The sequence below is a fragment of the Magnolia sinica genome, chromosome 10 (assembly GCF_029962835.1).
Source record: "Magnolia sinica isolate HGM2019 chromosome 10, MsV1, whole genome shotgun sequence".
In the NCBI taxonomy this organism is placed as follows: Eukaryota; Viridiplantae; Streptophyta; class Magnoliopsida; order Magnoliales; family Magnoliaceae; genus Magnolia; species Magnolia sinica.
Window position 1 is genome coordinate 19,516,211 of NC_080582.1, and position 22,195 is coordinate 19,538,405.

At 39.9% G+C, this 22,195-nt stretch overlaps 1 protein-coding gene across 1 annotated transcript in view; it reads right to left on the reverse strand.

Moving 5' to 3' along the window:
* The window catches only part of LOC131258126 (auxin transport protein BIG), a 71,669-nt gene that overhangs the window by 43,342 nt on the left and 6,132 nt on the right, over positions 1-22,195 (reverse strand). The window contains exons 3-6 of the mRNA XM_058259216.1: positions 12,720-12,876; positions 6,536-12,624; positions 5,726-6,343; positions 5,458-5,638 (exon numbers count right to left, since the gene is read on the reverse strand). Coding sequence (XP_058115199.1) covers positions 5,458-5,638; positions 5,726-6,343; positions 6,536-12,624; positions 12,720-12,876 — 7,045 coding nt within the window. The remainder of the gene's footprint in view (positions 1-5,457; positions 5,639-5,725; positions 6,344-6,535; positions 12,625-12,719; positions 12,877-22,195) is intronic.

Genomic DNA, 22,195 nt, shown 5'->3' on the forward strand with positions numbered 1-22,195 from the left:
CAAGATTGAGATTGAAGTTTCAATCAAGGGACAAGTACATACATCCACAAGGATTCGAGAATCAAGATTCAAGAGACATTACAACATACAAGACAACCAAGCTCTCCATCCATTGAATTGAACTCTCTTTCTAGTTTCTAATTTTTCCAACTTTCCAAGTTACACACAACACCACTCTCTTTTTCTAGTTTCTAATCTATATTATTTATCTCTCTATCTCATTCTCTCTTAAAGTTTTATAATATCCAAGTTCTAAGTTTTCTAACAACTTCTAACTTTTTTTTTAATTTGTTTATTTGTTACTTTACAAGTTACAAGTTAGTGTTGTGTAACTTGTGTTAGTGACTCAAGTCAAGGGTAAAGGACTCAAGGCAAAGGTGAAGAGAAGACAACTTAGACAAGAAGTGAAGATTGAACTTTGAAGAATTTGGAACCTCTTTTTAAATTTGTAATCGTAATTTTGTTTGTGTGTAACTCTCTCTCTCTCCCCTCTCTTTTCTACAAGTCTACAACTACAAGTGTAACTCAACTCTCTCTCTCTCTCTCTCCTTTTCTTTTCCCTCTTCTTCTCCCTTTCTACAAGTGTAACTCTCTCTCTCCATCTATCTCCTTTTCTTATCCCTCTCCCTTTCTAGTTTCTACTAGACTACTACTAGTCTACTGCTAGTGTAAGTGTGTAAGTGTGTGTGTGTGACTGTGTGTCTCTCTCTCTCCCTCTCTCCCTCTTAGTCTCTTACTTTAGTTTTTACTTTATAGTTTTTAGTTTAATTTCTAGTTACTTTTTAGTACTAAACTACTAGCAATCAATATTCAATACACACACCACTACACACACTACTAATGTCTTCTTCCCAATCTTCTTCTTTGAAACCCAAGTCGAATGACCAGGGTTGGAAGTATAAGCACTGTCGTAGTGTTATGGAAAATACTCACATAGTATGTAAGTTATGTGGGTATGTGAGTTCCGGTGGCATTGCAAGGCACAAGCAACACCTTGCACATTTACCGAGGTCAAATGCAAAAGTATGCAACAAAATTACTCCAGAAATCCAAAGGGAGATCATGGAGTATATGGAAAAACAGTCGAGAAAGAGATAGGATAGTGCCCTGCGTCAGGAGGGATATTTGGAACAAGATGCATATGAAGATATAGACGTAGTTAATGTAGATGAAGCTAGTCCCACTCCCACTACTTCGACAAGCTGGTTTAGACCACGAGTACAACCAACAGTCTTGAAAAGAGCCCGATGGCATGGGCCCATGGATAGATGGTGTAGACCATACCCCAAGGATGTAATCGACCAAAGGGGTAGAGGGAAATGGCCGGCTCAAAAACTTTAGAGAACCTGTATAAACAAAAAGATAGGAAAACCACTATTCAATATATTGCTAAGTGGTTTTACCAAACCGGCACTGCTTTCAACGTCGTTAAATCGAGAAGCTTCAAAGTAATGGTTGAGGATATATGGGTCAATTTGGACATGAGCTTAAACCCCCTTCATATCATGAAATGAGGGAGACATGCCTAAAAACGAAAGTTGAGTATACACGATCCTTCATAATTGAATATAAGGAATCGTGGAAAACATATGGGTGTTCACTAATGGTTGATGGATAGACCGATAGATCCAGTCGGTCTTTCGTTAACTTTTTGATAAATTGTCCAGTTGGGACAATGTTCTTGAAGTCCGTGGATGCATTGGGCCATTCACACACAGTTGAATATTTGTCTAACTTACTAGATAGTGTAGTTGAAGAAATAGGTGGAGAATATGCTATATAAGTAATTACAGATAACGCAGCATCGTATGTAATGGTTAATCGTCTTCTTATGTAGAAGAGGCGACGTTTATTTTGGACCCCCTGTGCGGCCTATTGTGTTGATCTTATGTTAGAAGATATAGGTAGATTATTTATAAATGTGATTGTTAGGGCTAGAAGAATCACGGTCTTTATGTACAAACACGCCCTTCTTCTCGGTCAAATAAGAAAACACATTGGCGGTAACTTGCTATTTCCAACAGTCACCCGTTTCGCTACAGCCTTTTTAACACTACAAAGATTACATGCAAAGAAATCAGAACTTAGAAGCTTTGTAGTATCGGCCGATTTTACAAGTGGGCCGTAGTCAAAGAAGGCTGAAGGGAAACAGGTTCAACAAACAATCTTTTCTCAAAGTTTTTGGGCATGAGTGGTAAAGGAGCTAAAAGCATCCGAGCCCTCAGTCATTGTATTGCGATTGGTGGACGGTGATGAGAAGCCTGCAATGGGCTACATATATGATGCGATGGAGAGGGCAAAAAATAAGATCATGGACCATTTTAATTATAAAGACCGTAATTACAAGCCAATTTTAGATATTATAAATAGAAGATGGGGCAGCCAAATGTCATCCCTATTGTATTCGGCTACTTACATCTTTAACCCAACCTGTTTATTCACTTCTGCTGATCCAGCAGAAGCACTAACTATGCATATGGTTGGATTTATTGATGTCTTGGAAAGAATGATTCCAAATAGAGGAGAACAGGACAATATCTCAACTTTGCTGGACTTCTACACAAAAAGTGAAGGGATATTCTCAAGGGATATCGTAATAAAGCATCGGACAATGAAATTACCCAGTAAGTAGTGTACTACTATGAGTCTATGAATGTTAGTCTTAGTGTCTTACAAATAGCTTTTCTACCAAGTGACTCTAACCTACTTAAACTGTTTTTCTCAGCTGAGTGGTGGGCTGCCTATGGAGTGGACCCGAACAAGAAGGATTCAGGTCTAAAGAAGCTGGATATGAGGATTCTTGGACTCACGTGTTTTGCCAGTGGTTGCGAGCACAATTGGATCACGTTCGAGGCGGTAAGTTTAAACTATGTTTAGTAATTGTAAACTTTAGGGCATGTTTGGGGCATTGTATTGGGAAGGATTAGGTGGGATGGGATTCAAAAAACATAATTATTACCTATGGCAGGGATTGTCCCCCGTTACCATGAGATAAGCTTAATTCCATGCTTTATTTGTAATACGGTGGTACATTGAATGGATATACCCACCATCATTTGAAATTATTGAGAATAACATACATGTGTTATATCTAAACCGTTCATTTGTTTTGTAACCTCATTTTATGGCATAGGCCTAAAAATGAGGCAGATCCAAAACTTATGTGGCCCCAAAGAAGTTTTCAACAGTAAGTATTCAATCCCCGTTGCTTTTTATGGTGGGGTCCACTTGAGCTTTAGATCTACCTGATTTTTTGGCCCATGCTCTAAAATGATCTCAAAAAATGGGTGGACGGTGTGGATATAGCCCACACATCATGGTGGGACCTACACAACTTGCTAACATTTGAGTGAAATTGGCACAAGACCCAATGCAATTCCATCTCATCTAATTTCAAGCTTTTTCATTCTTCCCAAACATGGAGTGGAATTGGCATAGGACCAGATGCAATTCCATCCCATCTAATACCATGCGCCAAACACCCCCTTAATTTTTTAGTGCAAGGCCTAAGCTAAATTAATTACCTAAATAGCTAATGTCAAGTGTGCTTTCTTTCTTGCAGATTCATACCAAGAAAAGGAATCGCCTTGAGCCGAAAAAGTTCAACGACTTGGTTTTCGTTCAATACAATCAAAAATTGCGAGAATGATTCCAAATTAAAAAAGAAAAGCCCGGTTTCTTTGACCCTATCTGCTTAAATGAGTTGGATGCAAATAACGAGTGGCTCGTAGAGACGGAGGACCCGGTATTTGCTGAAGAGGATCTGACATGGGCACAAGTTGAAGATATCGCATACGGATCGACACCTGGTGAAAGTAGTATCACTTGAAGGCGAAGGATGGGGGGAGCCGGTGGACGAGTAGTCGCCGTCAACCCGTTGAAGAGATTGAGGAGATGGAAGAAGGAGATGGTGATAATGATGATCAAGCTGAAGATCATCCACCATTGGAGGTTGATGAAGTATTAGTACGTACAGATGATGAAGAAACGGAAGAAGAAGTGTATGTGGAAGAAGGAGATGACTCGAATAATGATGATGATGGTGGTGGTGGTTGTGGACCTAGTGGTGATATGCCACAATGGCGACTAGATCAATGTATATAGTATATGATTAGATGAATAATAAATAAATAACTTCTTCATTTTGTTTACTAAGTGTGTTGATGTTGATTGTTGATGTATATGTAGTGTTGAATGTTTAAATTAATGTTGATATTTCATATTTGTTAAATGTTAAATATATTGTAGATTATAGAATTGTTGATCAATGATGACTTAATATTTAATTCATTATGTAATTGGCTTTATTTTACTTAAATTAAATGTATTTCAAGGGCCAATGACATATAATAATTTATTCATTTTTTTCTTAATTTATCCCTATTTTTTCTGATTTTATTTTTATTTTTTTGAAAAAAGTTATAAAAAAAAATTTGTGCGATCGCATATGCGCACAGGCATATGTAGTCACACATGATCGCATATGCGATTTGACAACATTGGTTAGCTCTCTACCACACCCTTTAGAGACTTTAATTTGCCAATTTAATTACTATGCTCCTAGCCCTTCAAAAGGTTGACTTTGTTCTGTTACACAACTTATTATTGCATTCTTTTCATATCAACCAAAGCCCCAAGCGCAAGATAAGGCAGCATAGAGAGTTCTTTTTGTCATCCGAGCATTTGGAAGAAAGTATCAAGCATCATCATCCTAGCATCACCCAGTATTCTGAACAGATAGAAACATCTCCGCCAAATGAATCCGCAAAAGTTGCTATGTAGGAATGTAAGTTCCAGCATTTCTCATTTTAGAGACCAAACATACATAATTAGGAATGACTTCCAGGGTGATTGATAGTAAGCACCATATCTCTCCCAATAACCAATCCTAAAGCCATCGCCCTCAAGGTCCAAGATGGTTCCATATGTGTGTCATTGGACAAAAATCTGCCCGCTGGAATCCCCTGAAACCTTGAATAGCACAACTTCAATGAGAAATTCCCTCCCCCATTGAGAATCCAGCACCATTAATCTCTCAACACAGAGCCCCACTTCAATGATCCAGATATAAACAAAACTGTAATCTACAACATGATAAGAAGCAAAGACCTGAATCTTAAGAAATGATAAACAACTATAAGTGAGGAAGGTGTGACATGCAAGCTGAAGAGCAATTAGTGGTTCAGTGACCAATGGGAAGGCATCCATCTGTTATTTATGCGTAGATATATAATTGTTCCTATTCTTTTTTGTCCAAAGTTTGATTTTACAAAGACCTGTTTTTACCCATCAAAAAAAAAAAAAAAAATCTAAAAATGCTTCTGAAGGCTTTGGAAGTGTATATTCACTTCAATCGTATGCTATCCATGTTCCTGAAATTTAAAATAACATGTAACAACACAACTAGCATTTCAATGAATGGCTGAATATTTAAAACCATAGGCTTCCAGAAAATACCATGAGTTTCCAGAAATGTGGCCATGTTAGATCTACGCTGTAAAGCAATCTTTGATACTGCACGCATTTGGGTTGTAAACTCCTGAATCACCCATCCAGCTGTTGCACCACCAACTCCTAACCTTGAAGCAAGCACTGGAGAGGAACTTACCACCCCAAGAAGGCGCATGGTGTCTTTCACCTGAGAGAGACTTCAAATTATTGCTGATCTTAAAATGCATAAGAAAGCTCAGATTAATCATACAAAATGAAAGCATAAGGATGTTACATGGTAGTAAATCTCCCTTTTTGGGAACACAGCCTGAAGAACATGACAAGCAGCAGACTGCAATAATGGTTCCCTGTCACTTTCAAATATTGTTTCTAATATCTTCCTGCATTTAAGCTTATTCAGCTCAATTTTTGCTTCCTCGATTTCTGAACAGGCCTGTGACCTGCACAATGAATAAAACCTAGACAGAAGCTTGAGCCCATCTGCGACCACTTGCTCCTGAACAGGAGCAGTTTGCATGGACCGACACTTCTTCCCAGCCCCTGCAATCCCAGAATTAGAACCAAGTCCATGGGCTTCCATATCGAGCACTGCATCCATTTTCTCTTTCCATCCGAATTCATCCTTAGCTCGACCGTAAACTTCCAATGAATCTATTCTGGGCAACGCAGAGCCATTGAAGGTTGGACCGACAGAGATGGTAAACTCTTCATCGGCAACAAGTGACTCGGCAATGGTAAAAGGAATATCATACCATGACCTCATGCCTTCATCCAGTTTGACCACTCTCTGGAATATGGTAATATCAGAAGGAATATGGCTCGCTGACGTATTACCCACATGTACACGGAAACCAACCATGACAATATCAGGATTTGGATTTGATACAGTAACCTGACAAGAGCAAATAATTGTATCAAGTTAATATTTCATGATAATGTTGCCAATGAGAAGAAAACTCACAGCAGATAGACCAAATGTGGTCTATTCTACATGCACATAAGACAGAGAAAGCAAACAGATGAAGTATGAAACAAATTACAAGTGGACTGGAAAACCATTTAGCCAGGTTCGAAGTAATGATACCTTGAAACCTGCAGGGCTGGGACTCTCTAAATACCCATCATCTGATGCCAAGCTTTGCTTAGTTCCTTCGGAGTCACTGTTTCTGATGGCATCACCACTCAGCTTCACATCCGCTGTAATGCAAACTGTCTTCTCAAAAAAATCAAGAGGAAACTCTGGGTTTGTACCAGCATAAGCTCTGTTGCTAAGAATGCCAGAACCCAATTTCTTTGCTTGATCTGAAGTCACATTCGCTCCAGCATCAACCCCCACGGGAATATGTGAGAATACCTGAAGACTGCCATCATCGTGTAAAACAAGACAGTGAGTTTTGTCCTTGGATAAAGGCCTGTAGGAAGTGATTCCAACCAACGGCACAGCTGAACCTACTGTATTGCGCACGTTCTGTGCAAATACCTCTTGAGAACCCAAAGAAACAGTAAGTACAGCATTTGATTTCAGGCTTGAAAAACAAATAAAGGCCCCGCTGCCAGCAAGCAACTCCTTCCAATGATGCAGTCCAGCCGGCCTCAGTTTACCATCTTGCTCATCTTCATAGACAGCAGATATCTCACTTAGAGATGTAGCATTGGCATCCAAGCGTCCAATCAGCGTAGTGCCATCTTGATAGGACAAGAAAAGTAATCTGTAAGTTGAAGAAAAATACAGAGACAGGCCTTTCGACTGCATATCTTTTCCCTGCACCTGGATGATTTCTTTCAATGGCTTTGCCCCAACATCGCCTTCAATTGACAATTCTAGCCTGAATAAGCAACCAAGCTCTGATAGAACAAGAAGAAACATCCTTCCTTGAGGAGCTATAACCAGTGTTGCATCCAGTATCAGATCATCTGGCAATGTGAAATAGTGCATGGGACTAATGTTATCCTGGGACAAGTCATAAATCTTGACAAATTTGTTAGTAACCACCATCAGTTGAACCTGAGAACCTGGAACCCAGTCCACCCGTCGAATATAGGCACCTTGCAATGCAAGTTCAATGGCAAGACGATCAGTCACTTCTCCACGAGGATTCACCGTTAGGACTTGGCATTCTTCATAGCCTGCCACGGCAAGATAATTTTCTACAACAGGGTTGAATATAACATGAACTATTTCAAAGCGAACGACATTCTTGGAGAGAGGCTTAAAATTGGTCTTATCTGCCGTCACAGGTGCAACAGTGGGCTGTCCAATTATCTGGTCTACATCATATATGGTAACTTTGTCACCCTCTCCAGCTGCAAGCTTACCTCGAATACTGATGCTGAGTAAGGATTTGATCAGAGAACCTGTAGTCAGATGAGATTTGAGTTCCCTGCCATTTGAATAATCTGCCTTAATCTTCAGGTCCAGTGATCCACTCTTGTATGGCTTCTTCAATTGCAATAGATCAACATTGTAAGAAAGAATCTTATCTTCACCCAGTAGTACTTTCTTATCTTTTGAAAGGTTAGAGTCTCTTCTGCTAGTTATTGCTGGCAGCAGTCCACTACAAAGCTCATGCACCCGACCCTCCACATCAAGATCTTCAAGTAAGGATGGGAGTTCCTCTTGCACTTCTCTTGGAATACATAACTTGAAGGAGTTCTCAACGTCAGCATATACATCATCATCCAGATCAGAATCACTGTCCGGCAGCTGCTCTCCATCTTCTGCAAAGGGCAGGAAAGCCTGAAAATTACTAGTACCATGGGCAGGTGCACTGTTGCCTCCAGTAAACTTTCGAGGCTTCAGGCACTGACAACTGCTTCCTCGGACACCACCTGCCCCACAGTCACAGAAAAAGCGGCTTGAACGAGAATAGACAACACGATGACCTCGGTGACAAACCTTGGCACATACGGAGCAACAGCCTTTCGAAACAGTTAGATCACAAGTATAACAAAAATACCAGTGCTGTTCCATGAAATTGCTGCCACTGGATGTAAATGTACAAACTTTGGAGGCAAGTGCCTTTTCACTGCTACTATCCTCCTCATCATCCTTGTCTATGCTAGCCAACTCCCCATCAGATGTACCATCATCTTCATCATCATCTACAGATGTTGCATCACAATCAATTGAGGTAGAACCACTTTCTTGGTTAGCAGGAAGAACCAATGTCTCTGAATTTTTCCTGGATCCAACTGATCTAGAAATAACAGACCCTGCCCCAAAACTATTGCTCGACAGATGCTTTCCTGAAAGCTTATCCGAGACACTCTTATTAGCCCCACAAGCACTCAAAATTGCCCCAAGAAAACCAAACAGAAACTTCAGACCCTGAAGCAGGCTCTTATCACTGGCCAGTTTCTCCATTAGCATCACTGTTCTTTCCATAAGCTGCTTTATTGAAGGTTCCCCATTTGAAAGCTGAACTATAAAATTGAAATATGCCTGAGCTGTATGAATATCATACACGATAAATGCACTATCAAGAGAAACAAGCAATGCTTCAATAAATCGACCCTTGAGTTCTCTTGATTGCATTTCAGATGTTGGGGACACAAGGCATAAAACAAAGTTCATGGTCAATTCTCTGAGCGAAGCAGAACTTCCTTTTGCAGATGAAGCTTCTGTTGTGCATCCTAAGAGCCTCTTTGCCAGCCACTCAGACAGACATGGCAATTCCATTCCAAGGAATTTCTGTTGTACCTCCTCTTTGAGGCCAGGACAAAGCTCTCCAGACAAAATATCAACAAAGAAGTTAAGAACCTTTAAGTTCACAGATTCGGAGTAACATTTATCCAGTGCATTGATGAAAACCAACAGATCACCACGTTGCCGACCATAAAGCTGCCTGTCCTGTTCGCATATATCTTCCTCAACACCAAGATAAAATTTGAAAATGCCAGCTTTGGAAGGGTCTTTCTTGAGGCCCTCAATAAAATCAACTGCACTGCCAATTATCATTTCATGGGTAACACTGTCAATTACCTGTCTTGAATAGACATTTGTTAAAAAGCCTTCCATGTGCTTAATTACAAACAGATAACTGCAGTCTAACCTGTCCTTCTCTGATGTGCCCAATTTATCATAAATAGCTTCACATTTACCATGTATGGATTGAAAGATCCGGTCAGATTTAATGGCCATTACCGAATCAAGAAGCTGGCGGCGTACCTCAATCTCCACATGCAACCCTCCGGCATCTTTGACTTTAAGAAAACCATGCAGAGTGCCAATGATCTCCCATATAGATAGAATGCAAGAAACAAGACGCCCACTGCTCGTTCCAGGATGAGACGGAAAACCATGCAACAGAAATCTCAGAATTACTTGAGTTGTGGTTCCTGAATCATCTTTAGTGAGTATTTCATCCAACTTTGGCAAGAGACCATAGACAGATTCCAGCATAGAAGAACTGGACCCACACTTCTCAAGCAGGTCATCCTGCGTGCATATGTTAAATCCCGTGTGTTTAAGAAGCAACAGAGGAGAAAATTTATCTGCACTGCCCCTGCTGTGATCGAGGGTAGAAATAAAAGCTTCTTGAAGAGCCTGCAAGTAAACCATCAACAAAGATGACAGTACCTTGAACAGCCATGCAACTCTATTACCCTGAAATACAGCTGCAACAAGGCTCTCAGCAAGAGCCAAAAATTCCCTATCCTTAGAGGTGTGCTCAGTCCAGAATGGCTCCACTCCAGCGATTGAATTCTTCACAGAAAACCCCCAAACACCTGCATAAAGCAGAGAAAGTACTAAAGACAGCCAAGCACCGTTCCGTAAAAAGTCCCACCCTTGTTCTTCATTTTTGTGTGGCACATTCATGGAGTGTAACTGCTGCAGTACACTAACTGTGACTTCTAAGAGATCAGCATCGGGACAGACAACACCACTACTGCTCAAGAGAGCATGGCTGAAGCAGAAGAAAGATTCTGTACTTGATATATCAACATTCTGCAAGCTAACGCCCAGAGGGAGCAGATGAGATGATGTGAAGGTAATGCCACAGGTGTCCCAACAAAGCATAAAGATGTATCTTTCAACCATGAGGTCTTCCACTGCTTCAGCTTTCTTGCCCCTCCAGAAACCAAGGGCCCATGAAAAGGAAGCACACAAATCATCCAAGCGCAGGCCCAAGAATCGGGATGCTTGATCATCTCTACACAGTGAAGCTGGAAGCATAGAACTATCAATCAGCTGAAGAAGCAAGCTTGTAACAACTGGCTGTTCTTTCACCCATTCACCCATAACATTCTCTATTGCAACACATGCCCATGATGACAGATGATCATTCCCAGAATGAGAATGGCATGATTTTGAGGGGGACTCCCTCATCTTGGACCTCAAACGAAGGAGTAACCATGAAGGGCAAGTAGATGGGTAGAAAATCATATGACGCAGTATCAAAACCAACCTCGAAACTAGTAATGACCAGCACGACAGAACCATGCTGTTACATGCAGCAGGAGGAGCATCGATTGCTTTGAGTGAAGAAAACAAGAGGTTTGCCAAAGTAGTCTTTTCAGCCTCGGTAGATGAATGGAATGCCATAAGAAGAATTTCTATGTGGAAGATCCTAGGAAGAGTCACAAGAAATTCCTTGAGGCTGGGATATTTTGAACAGGCATTCTTTGCCTTCTCAAGGATAAAATGAATGAATCCCTCATAAATTTTGGTTCTTATATGGCTACCAGCCAAACCCATCTTGCAAATAAGAGCATGAGCTAACAGAGAAAGGGTATGATCATTGTAGATAAAGATGCCATTCTCAACCTTCAGGACTTGTTCAACAAGGTGTTCTTCAAGAGAATCAGACAAAACATGGTGCACAAGAATACTGTGTAGCAGTTCAAAGCAGACCTCATTAATATGCCCAAGTTTCCTCGGGGAGGACAGAACTGCACCACTCTCGGAGACCCTTTCATCAGATAAACAAGCTTCACAAAGAAGTACCGAGAGTAACACATCGATATGGCTCTTGGTTAGCTTTTTGCAGGCATCCTCATAGACCGCTGAATGCCATTCAGGAGAAAAGATGTGCACTTTTAGAAAGCTAAGCAGTTCAGTTGCCACCTGAATAGGCATGTTGCAACATGTAGAGGTACTATTAACTGCACCAGAAGGTTGTTCATGCCCATCTGCGATCCCCACAGCACGACCTGCTTCAGAAAAAAGGTTGCCAAAAAGGGCTTCATCTTCATGGCTAACTACACTGTCTATGTCTGATGCAACATTAGTTTTTGCACAACTTGGACGTGATCTATCAACTTTTGGCCTCAACTTTACTCCTTCTGAGTGAAGGAAAAAAACAAGATGTATTAAATTATCCACCCATTGATTTGATGCTGGGAACAACATTTTAAAGTTCTCCTCACTTGTGTACTTCTTCAGCAAAGAAACCTTCTCTGAACGAATATGGCATGAAGGAGCATTAACCTCGGGATCAGACCCACCAACACAAGGATCTATGTCCAAATTCTTCCAATTAAGAATCTGACTTGTCCAATTTTTTACATTTCCGACAAGCTTTAACAGATATGTAACAATTTGAGGAAAGTAAACCACCGGAGGCTTTATGGTAGCACTGGATTTGTCATACCTCCACACCTCAGCATCCAAAATGTCGAGTATAGAAGCAGTAATGCATGTCTGGATATTCTGAAAGATGTTTCCATCACAGATCACAACTTGGACAAACTGAAGAAACTCTTCCAACAGTGACAATAAGAGGCTCTCAAATCCAACTTCAGCTGCAGCAGAGTCATAGATAACAAACTCAAACCTGAGTCTGAACAAGTTAGGCATCCTATCAGCATAGCATGCGACTGCATGTAACAGCTCAGAATCATATGCAACATAAGGCATGTCCTTTGTAAGACTTCCAAGTAACCTTAAGATCCTTAAACTCAAGGATAATCTTGAGCAAAAATGAGGATTCTCCGTCTGCTCTTCAGACAACTGCGGTGGGTGGACCAATTCTGTACAGAGCGCAAGGAGGCGGGGTATACATCTCAAATGAACCACTGCCCAATGTTGTGCAAGAGCCATCATGCTATTTAAATCCTTGCGAAACTCAAGTTCAGTAAACCGGGTAACCTGAATATCTGGTTGCAGACTCTCAGAGGCTAAGGTTATTAGAACCCTGTCCACTGCCTTTGGTTCCTTCGAGCAATTGATCCCTTCACCAATCAGTCATGCAAAACTAGCAGTTAGTTTCAAAGGAAAATGCTGAAAAAATAAAGATGAGCCAAGCTCAAACAATGTTTGGTGTTACCTTGCAGATTGCATTTCATGTTCTTGTCCAAATTAACTGCTGATTTAATGGGCACAGCTGGCAAAGAGCCTACAATTGTGTTTAGTGGATGTGATACATCGAATTCTTTATCCACTCCATCAACTGATGCTATTTCCAATAGTTGAACAACGTCATTCTGTAAAGTAAAAAGAAGATTAAAAACTGCCTCTTCAGGACTTCAGAGATAAATGCAACATGATAAATATTATCCTAAACAGTGTCCACATAAAGAAAAGAATTACAAAAATACATTGCAATTAAAACTTGTGCTTATACTTTTACTACAGATACTCTAGGTGGCATATGGAGAGCCAAGATATTTCAATTACAAGGTACTGCAATATCATCAACATGTTTTCTTAACATCTTGGAACATCCGATTGCAATAGTAATACCTGAGAACATCTTGGAACAGTCTTGTGTGCACATGCAAATGCAGGACAACATACTGGGGAGGCTGTTCCATAACAGTATTACCATCCGATGCAGCTCCTTTCTTTTTCTTTTGAAGCTAATGAGCCATTTTTTTAGTAACAACAATTAGGGGTTGCTCCATAACAGTATTACCATCCGATGCAGCTCCTTTTTCTTTTGAAGCTAACAAGCCATTTTTTTAGTAACAGCCAATGTTCACAATATCGATACTATCGGCTGATATTATCGTTATCGCGAGCCAGCGATACGAAACCCCTCAGAAGCCCTCAGAAATTACAAGAAAATCCCGGAATTCTTTGTATCGTGAGATATATCACAAGATATCGCATAATATCGTCAAATATGGCTGATATTGACGATACATCGCACGATATTAGAAATTCCGTCTTCCCATCCAGAAATTCCAAAAAAAATATCGAAAAACATTCTCTTACATTGGAGTCCCTTTCGAATAGATTTGGTGGGCCACGGTAAGAAAAACCCTAATCCCCCTTTTTTTCTTTGAGGATAATTGTTTTGGAAGGAAACCAAATTTTCGCCGGGAATTACAGGGATTCGAGTTAGGATTTGAAAAAAAAAAAAAAAAAAAAAAAGTGGAATTTTGGGATAGATTTTTAGTAATTTTGGGTTGGGAACTACAGATTTCCGGCAAGGATTTCGGTTTGCAGACTTCGGACTACCTTTAACGGAGAAGAGGAGTCTCTCTCTCTCTCTCTCTCTCTCTCTCTCTCTCTCTCAAATTAGGGAGCGGATTAGGTGTTACGCGGATAACAGCTTATTGGGTGCTAACCTTACCGTGTGAGGCCCATATTGGTGAGTGTGGTTCAAATCCACGTCGTCCATCTGCTTTTTCATATCATTCGAGGACTCTGTGCCAAAACTTTAGCAAATCCAAATCTCAGGTGGACCATACCACTGGAAAAAATGGTGAATGACCATTAAAAGAATTTTGTAGGCCAAAACAGTTTTGGGTCAAGCTAATATTTGTATTTTTCTTTCATCGAGTTTTGTTTGACCTTATAAATGGGTTGGGTGATAAATAAGCATTATTGATATCCTTAAAATAGGCCTTGGAAAGTTTTTGATTGTAAGCATTCAATCATCATTATTTCACGTGGTGTGGTCCACTTGAGATTTGGATGTGCTTAATGTTTAGGACCAAGTCCTAAAATAGGCTGTAAAAACGAATGGACGGAGTGGATTCACAGCATATCATCAAGGTGGGCCCTACAATAAGGATGACACCCATTGAGCTATTACCCGTAACACCGGATCCGCTCCTAAGAGTGGGTTTAGTGTGACTCAATTGCACTAAAGTTGGTACGGCCCTTCGGTGGGGCCCACCTTCATGTATATATTGTATATCCATTCCGTCCATCCATTTTTAAAGATCATTTTAGGTCCTGAGACAAATCCAAAGCTCAAGTAGACCCCACAACAAGAAATAGTGGGGATTGAACTCCTACCTTTAAAAACTTCAGGGGGCCACAGAAGTTTTTGATCAAGCTGATATTTTCATTTTCCTTTCTTCCATATCTGGTTGAACTTATGAATAGGTTGGATCTCAAATAAATATCATGGTGAGCCCCTAGAAATGGTTTTAAGTTTAAACGGTAGGCATCACTATCCCCATTGTTTTCTGTGTTCGGGTCCACTTGAGCTCTGGATCAGTGTCATTATTTGGATCATGCACTAAAAAGATCTCTCCAAATAAATGGATGGTGTGGATACAACACAAACATCATCAACATCATAATGGGGCTCGTAGTTAGGCTCTCACTCACATTCCATGTTCCATTTTGTGCGTGGATTGGGTACTACCCCCACCAAGATGAGCGTGACTTCAGCGGAACCCCGATTCACCAAGGTGGGTGGGATCACTAACCGTAGGACCCACCTTGATATATGTTCCTTATATCCACGCCATCCATTGATTTTGAAAATTCATTGTATGGCATGATCCAAAAAAATGAAGTAGATCCAAATCTCAAGTGGGCCATAATAAAAGAAACAATGGTAATCGATCATTGAAAACTTCTCAAGGGCCGCAAAAGTTTTGGATCAAGCTGATATTTTTGTGGTCTCTTCATCCAGGTCTTTGTGACATTATCAACAGCTTGGATGGAAAATAAACATTTTGTTGCCCCCATGAAGTTTTTAATGGTGAGGATTCAATCACAATTGTTTCCTGTGGTATGGTCTACCTAAGACCATGGACTTGCTTCATTTTTGGAATCAAGCCCTAAAATGAGCCACAAAAATGTATGGACAATGTGGATGTAATACACATACATCAAAGTGGGCCCTACAATTAGGAATCCACCAATCTCTATTAAATAGTTTGTTGGATGGCAAATAGAATTCCGTTGGATACGGGTTACCTACTGACAGCTCATAGCTTAGGATACTACCAGTGCATAGCTTAGGACCCTTTACAAAGGAAACCTATTATGTATACTTCTTTTTTGAGATTTTATGATTTAAAAGTGTGTATTAAGATCTTTTTTAATAATCCCTGAAATTTCATTGAAAAATTCAACAATTTTCCCAATGTCTCCCCATGTTTCCCAAAAAGTGAGATAAATTACGCGATACAAATGATATATCCCGTGCGATAACCGATACATATTTGTATCCCAAGGGTGCGATACATGTTGCGATTCCGATATTTCGAACACTGATAACAGCAATTACATAACCCTTTTGAATAACTACACCCCTCCTCTCTTCTAATACAAAGAACATTTACCCCATGAAAATCTAATTGATCTCTCCAGAAATGATTTTTTTTTTCCTTCCATCAAAGCATTAGAGAGCCTTCCAGTGGAGATCTAGCAGCGGTAGCATAACCACGGGCCATTTTCGGCACTCCCGGCAGCACCAGCTGTCAAATCCAGCACCCTCAACCGCACCGGCAGCCAGATCTAGTGATGGCAGCACTACTAGAGAACATTTCTTGCAAATCCGGCTGAGGTAGCACCACTGGGGACCATTTCCAGCGCCCCCAGCAGCACTGATTGTCAGATCCGACACCCTCGATAGCACTGGCAGCCAGCTCCAATGACATTAGCACCTCACATATGCAACCGCATATGCAATCGCACAACCACATATGCGGCCGCATATTTTTTTTCTCTTTTGAAAAAAAAAATAAATAATGAAAAATAAGGGGAAATTTATATATATATATATATATAAGAACTTAGGGGAAACTTCCCTAAGTTATATGATAACTAATATAGTAATTTGACATCTATAAAATTAGATTGTGAGAAATAAAATCAATTAAAAAATGAATGAAGTACATCAACATTCAACAATATAGTTAACAAAACAATCAATAAGCTATTTATTGAACAAATATAACTTTTGAAGTTACATCTTAATGTTTATTATTTACACACTAACACTACTCTTTTTTTTAAGCAATACACTAACACTACTTTCAAGTTACAAAATAATACTAATAGTCTAGAATCTAGATAAGAATGAATGAAGAGATGTAGAATGAACAAACGAAGAGATGTAGATAGGAATGACTGAATGAAGAAGAAGAAAAAATAGGATTAGGATTTAGGATGTAAGAGAGAAAGAAATGTAGGATAGAAAGTGCTTAAATCATGAATCTTGCTTGAAGCTTGAATCTTGATCTTCCGAGAGAGAGAGAAACTTCTATTCTTGATTGATCTTCTTGCTTTAATCTTGTAGAGAAGTAGGAACTTGGTTGGAACTAAGAACTATGTAAGAGAGAGATTATAATGGCACTTGGAACTTGGAAGTAAGAATGTAAGGAGTGAGAGAGAGAGAGAGAGAGAGACAGAGAGACAGAGAGAGGTGGAGTGATAATGTTGCAAACGAAGGAGGTTTGGGTGCCTTTTTATAGGCAAAAGTTTATTTTTTGAAGAAAAAAATTAATGCGCCAACGATCACTTGGTTGGCGGGTAGGAAGCGGATCTTGTCGTTAGATAATCTTCAAAAGAGGGATTTGATACTTCTGAACATTTGTCTTCAATGTATGAGCAGTGCGGAATTCGTAGATCATCTTCTCATCCATTGCCCTTTCACTAGCCAGCTGTGGAACCATATTTTCAAGTTATTCGAGATCAATTGGTCCATGCCCCAATCAGTTTTGCAACTCTTGTGGGCTTGGGGTGGCGTTCTTATGGTGAAAGAAAGGTTAGTTGTGTAGCAGTTGCTCCTTATGGTTGGTATGTGGAATCTTTGATCCAAACACAATGCTCGTGTTTTAATAACCAGTGCAAATCTCCTTATCAGTTCGTGAGGAGGGTGAAAAGAGTCGTAGTCGAATGGGCTATCAGGCATCTTCAGGAAGATCTTAATGTAGTATGTTCTCTGTTGGAAGTGTAAACCTTTTTGTTGGTTGTATTTTGTCTTGTCTTTGGCAAGCTGTTTTCAATAAAATCTACTCATAATCCCTCCCAAAAAAAAAAAAATGTGTCAAAGATCAGATTTCTGACCGTTGGCAAATATGCGATCGCATACATCACATATGCGATCACAAATCATCGCACATTTTTGCATATGCACTACGATCGCATATGCCATGACATGCGATCTGCATATGAATATTCGCATGTGCGATCACATGTGCGAATATGCGATCGGCCGATCGCATTTGAAAACATTGTACTCAACATACAGGTGTGGCCCACCTAGCAAGCAGATCAACCTTATTTTAAAGAAGGGTGGTCTTCATGGCGAGGTCTTTAGTCTACATGGTACCGATTCCCTAACACATCTACACGGCACGTGTGGGGAGATCATCTCATCAATCACTCCTCGCATGAGTCACCTTAGCATTCCCATTTATACTTTAGGAAGTTATCTGCTCGTTCTTCTTCTCACTACAAACCAATTGGATTGGCTCTATTGGTTTTTGGCAAGTCAGCATTTTAGTGCCTATTTCAAGTGGGTTAAAAAGGTGACTGCAAAAGTGCATCCAAAGGCACAACGAAACCTACTTTTTTATTATGAAACAATGGTTTGTTCCTCAAACAGGAGTTTTAGGGTGTGTCCAAATGGCCTTTAATCCTTATCGACCAAAAAGACACCCTAAATCCTAATAAATCTTTAATTGAGACCCCCCAACTATTAGATTAATTTCAAATCAATCTAATCAATCTAAGATAACAAAAAAACTCACCTACAAAGATGTGGCCCTATGGTAATGGCCTAAGAATAATAAAAACACATCTAACAAATAATCCCAAAAATCTTCAAAGAATTAACAACCAAATTTTCCAAATCAGTCCCCCTATCTTCCAAAATAGTAATTGTCATCTTTGACATTCAGCCCAAAACTAGCAACAAACAGCCCAAAATTCAGCACATGTAGGGCCCCATGGTGGGCCTTAGGCCTACATCATGACTCCAACCCCATTTAGAGATGAAACTTCTCTAATTAATTGGTTTGACTCCAATCTTGAATTATAGGTCTAAGCTAAGACTCCAAAGACTCCAATCTTGAATTATATGATGCAAAACAATTAACCACTTGGTCTAAAAGAGCGAACTGATAGAGCATGGCGAATTAATCCATTTATCTCATAGCCCAGGCCCCACATCCATGGATTAAGTTCTCAGCCGAACCCTCCTCGTGGGCCCCAAATCCATGGGTTCTGCCTCACACAAGCCCCAAATCACATGGGTTCCGCGGGCTGCTCACCCCGAATGTGCCCCCGCATCCCACAAGCCACCCCGCTTGAGCCCGGTGTGAAAATGCCACTACATTAATCACCTCCGATGAGGAGTCTCGAACAAGACACCTCCCGCTTTGATACCAATTTGATGCAGGACAATTAACCACTTGCTCTAAAAGCTTAAACTGATAAAGCATAGCGAATTAATCCCTTTATCTCAGAGCCTGGCCCCCACATCCATGAGTTAGTTCTCGGCTGAACCCTTCTCGTGGGCCCCAAATCCATGGATTCCGCCTCACACGGGCCCTAAATCACATGGGTTCTGCAAGCAGCCCACCCCGAGTGTGCCCCCACATCCCACAAGTCACCCCACTTGAGCCCCGTGTGAAAATGCCCCCGCATTATTATAAGTCTAAGCTAAGACTCCGAAAACAATTTGAGGCCGTATGACTTTGGCCCGTTGGCCTTCTTTCTTAATCTTGCCAGTTTTTTTCTTACTCCCACCACCTAAATACCTCTTGTTCCACCAGTCATAGACCACATTTAGCACCAAAGCCTAAATTTTATACTAGTTCCCTAATATTTCCTAAAACAATCTAACTCATCTAAGTCAAATTCTTTCTAACCCACGCAAAATGATGCAAACCTCACGTCCACCACAAGGCCCAACGTGTTGTAGTTGTAGGTTGTTTCCTCATATTTTTGGTCTAAATGTCAAGGTCAACTACTATTCTAGTTAAAGATTGTGCTGATTCTTTGAATATCTTGGGGATCAATTCTTTGAATTTCCATAATCTATTTTTAGGCCATTACATTTTAGCAAAACTTCTACAAATTCATTTTGTTGCTGTTTGGATAGAGTTGATTGATATGGATTCAATCTAATAGTTAGAAAATCTCATTGATGATTTGATACGGATTTTAAAATGTCTCTATAGGATATTTAAATTGGGGTTGTTTTACACCTTTCTGAGCTTTAGGAAGTTGTAATTCAAGTTCTTGTAATCAGTTGAAGACTGATATTAGTAAGTTATTTATTCGCTACTCAAATACTATTGTACTTTAATGTGATTCAAATATGGAACTTCTCATTCATTCAATAACCAGATTGCATTATAAATTTTGATAAGCACCCTAATGAAGAAGTTCACGGGTGGATGAGAGTCCTGGAGATACACTCATGAGATGAACTTAGCAGGAGGATTGCATCCAGGGAGTGGATTAACTACAATTATGGGAAGCCAAGAAATGAAATACCAGTGGCAGTAGCTGCAATAATCAGATCGCCCCTTCCTCATGTCAGTCTCTTGGATTTCATTGAGAAATTGCAAACATGACTTCCAATTTCCCAAAGTATTTTTGTTTCATTCCTTCGGGTTTTCTTTGAGGAATCTGAGCTTCTGCATAGTCATTCAACCAGCTTTCCCTTTGGCCTGGAATTCTTCCCACCACTCTACACCCTTTGTGCAAAACCTTTCCACTTCCAACCACATATAGAGGTGGCAATGGACCTGGATTCAGCATAAGTATAAGCATTCAAGCATCTTTCCCTTCGGCATGAAATTCTTCCCACCACTCTTCGCCCTTTGTGCAAAACCTTCAACTTCCAACCACGTGTAGGGGCAGCAATGGACTGGGCTAGGGCTGAGCTTCCTGGCCCTAGCTCCTAAACCCTGGCCCCAACCTACATGGGCTACTCCCACAAAAAATATTAAAATGTCAAACGTCCAATCAATTTTTTTTCTTTTTCTTTTCCTTTTGGGTATCCTTCACAAGGTATTCCGTATCAGTATCGGTTGGCGTAACGGTGCCCACCGATACGGATACGGATACGGGGGCATAACTGCTCGTAACGGTGCATTTTTTTTGGCCAAAAAAATATGAAAAAATATGGATTAAATCCGGAATATTCTAAGTATTCCAAATATGCATTCATTTATAATTTGGAACATGTTTATGGTGGTGTAACGGTCCACTCTTTGGTGAGAATGCTATATCGGGCTGTCTGATCGATTTATGAACCTGAAAACCTGGAATTAACTGCAAACCTTTTATATTTAGTTTTCTAACTATAATATATATATATATATATATACACTATAATGAATGTAATACCAAAACATCTTATATTTTCAAGTTTTCCTTTTATATATTGTGCTAGTACATTGCATACTTCGTGACTCACATATATTTCAATTCAATATATAGATTTAGGGACTTTTGTTATCCTATTATGTAATTCATATACCTAACAATTTGATATCATTTTCCTCAATAGATCTTTTTTTTTAAAAAAATAAATTAAATTGGGGTAAATAGTATTGTCAATTCGGAGCTGATTAGTGGACCGTTTGATGCCCTAAACTAGCCTCAAATTAAAGCAATCTATTGGCACTTATCCCACTAATCGATTGGTGGACATTTATTGGACAATGAAAAATGAAAAATATCAAATGGTCCTATTTCAAAAAACAAGTGTCTGCAAACTAATAGTGAAAATTGTTCAAACAATTTAATTTTGGGATTGTGACTTAGAAACAATGGTCCCAAAATTTAATTGATTAATTTTGAGTTGATATATACCTCATGTATAAATTTTTAGGGCCATGTACGTGGGGTTCACGCGATTATGTATTATATATACATGTCATCCATCCGTTTTGTCAACTCATTTAAGGGTATTGGAAAAAAAATAGGTAAATCCAGATCTTAGGTGGACCACTAGTGGGCCAGGTGGGCCACCTCGATATATTTGTATATCCATGCCGTCAAATCCATTTTGCCAACTCATTTTAAGGCATGGTCCAAAAATTCAGGTAGATTTAAATCTTCAGTGGACCACTAGTGAGCATGCCTTTAAAAGTGGGGCCCACCTCAATGCATTTGTTGTATATCCATGTGGTCCATGCTTTTTGCCCACTTATTTCAGGGCATGGACCAAAAAATGAGGCTGATCCAAATCTTAGGTGGATCACAAAATGGGCCTTAAGAAGATTTTAACGGTGGGCATTCAATCCCAACTGTGTGGTCCAATTGAGATTTTGATCCCTTCATTTCAAGGATCATGCTTTAAAATGAACTTCAAAAATTATGGATGGCATGGATTTACCACACATAAATCAAGGTGGGCCCCACCCCACGTAATAAAATAGTGAGTGTGCACTATGCAGCGTGCATTGCAGATTATAAATAAATAAATAAATAAATTTTTTAAAAAAAAGAAAGAAAGAAAGAAAACTGTGTGGCTGTTCCATTCATTTTTTTCTGGAAAAAGAAAAGAGGGAAAGAAGAGAGAGGGGACCGAACCGAGAGAGAGAGAGAGAGAGAGAGAGAGAGAGAAGAAGGCGCCGCAGCCCCATG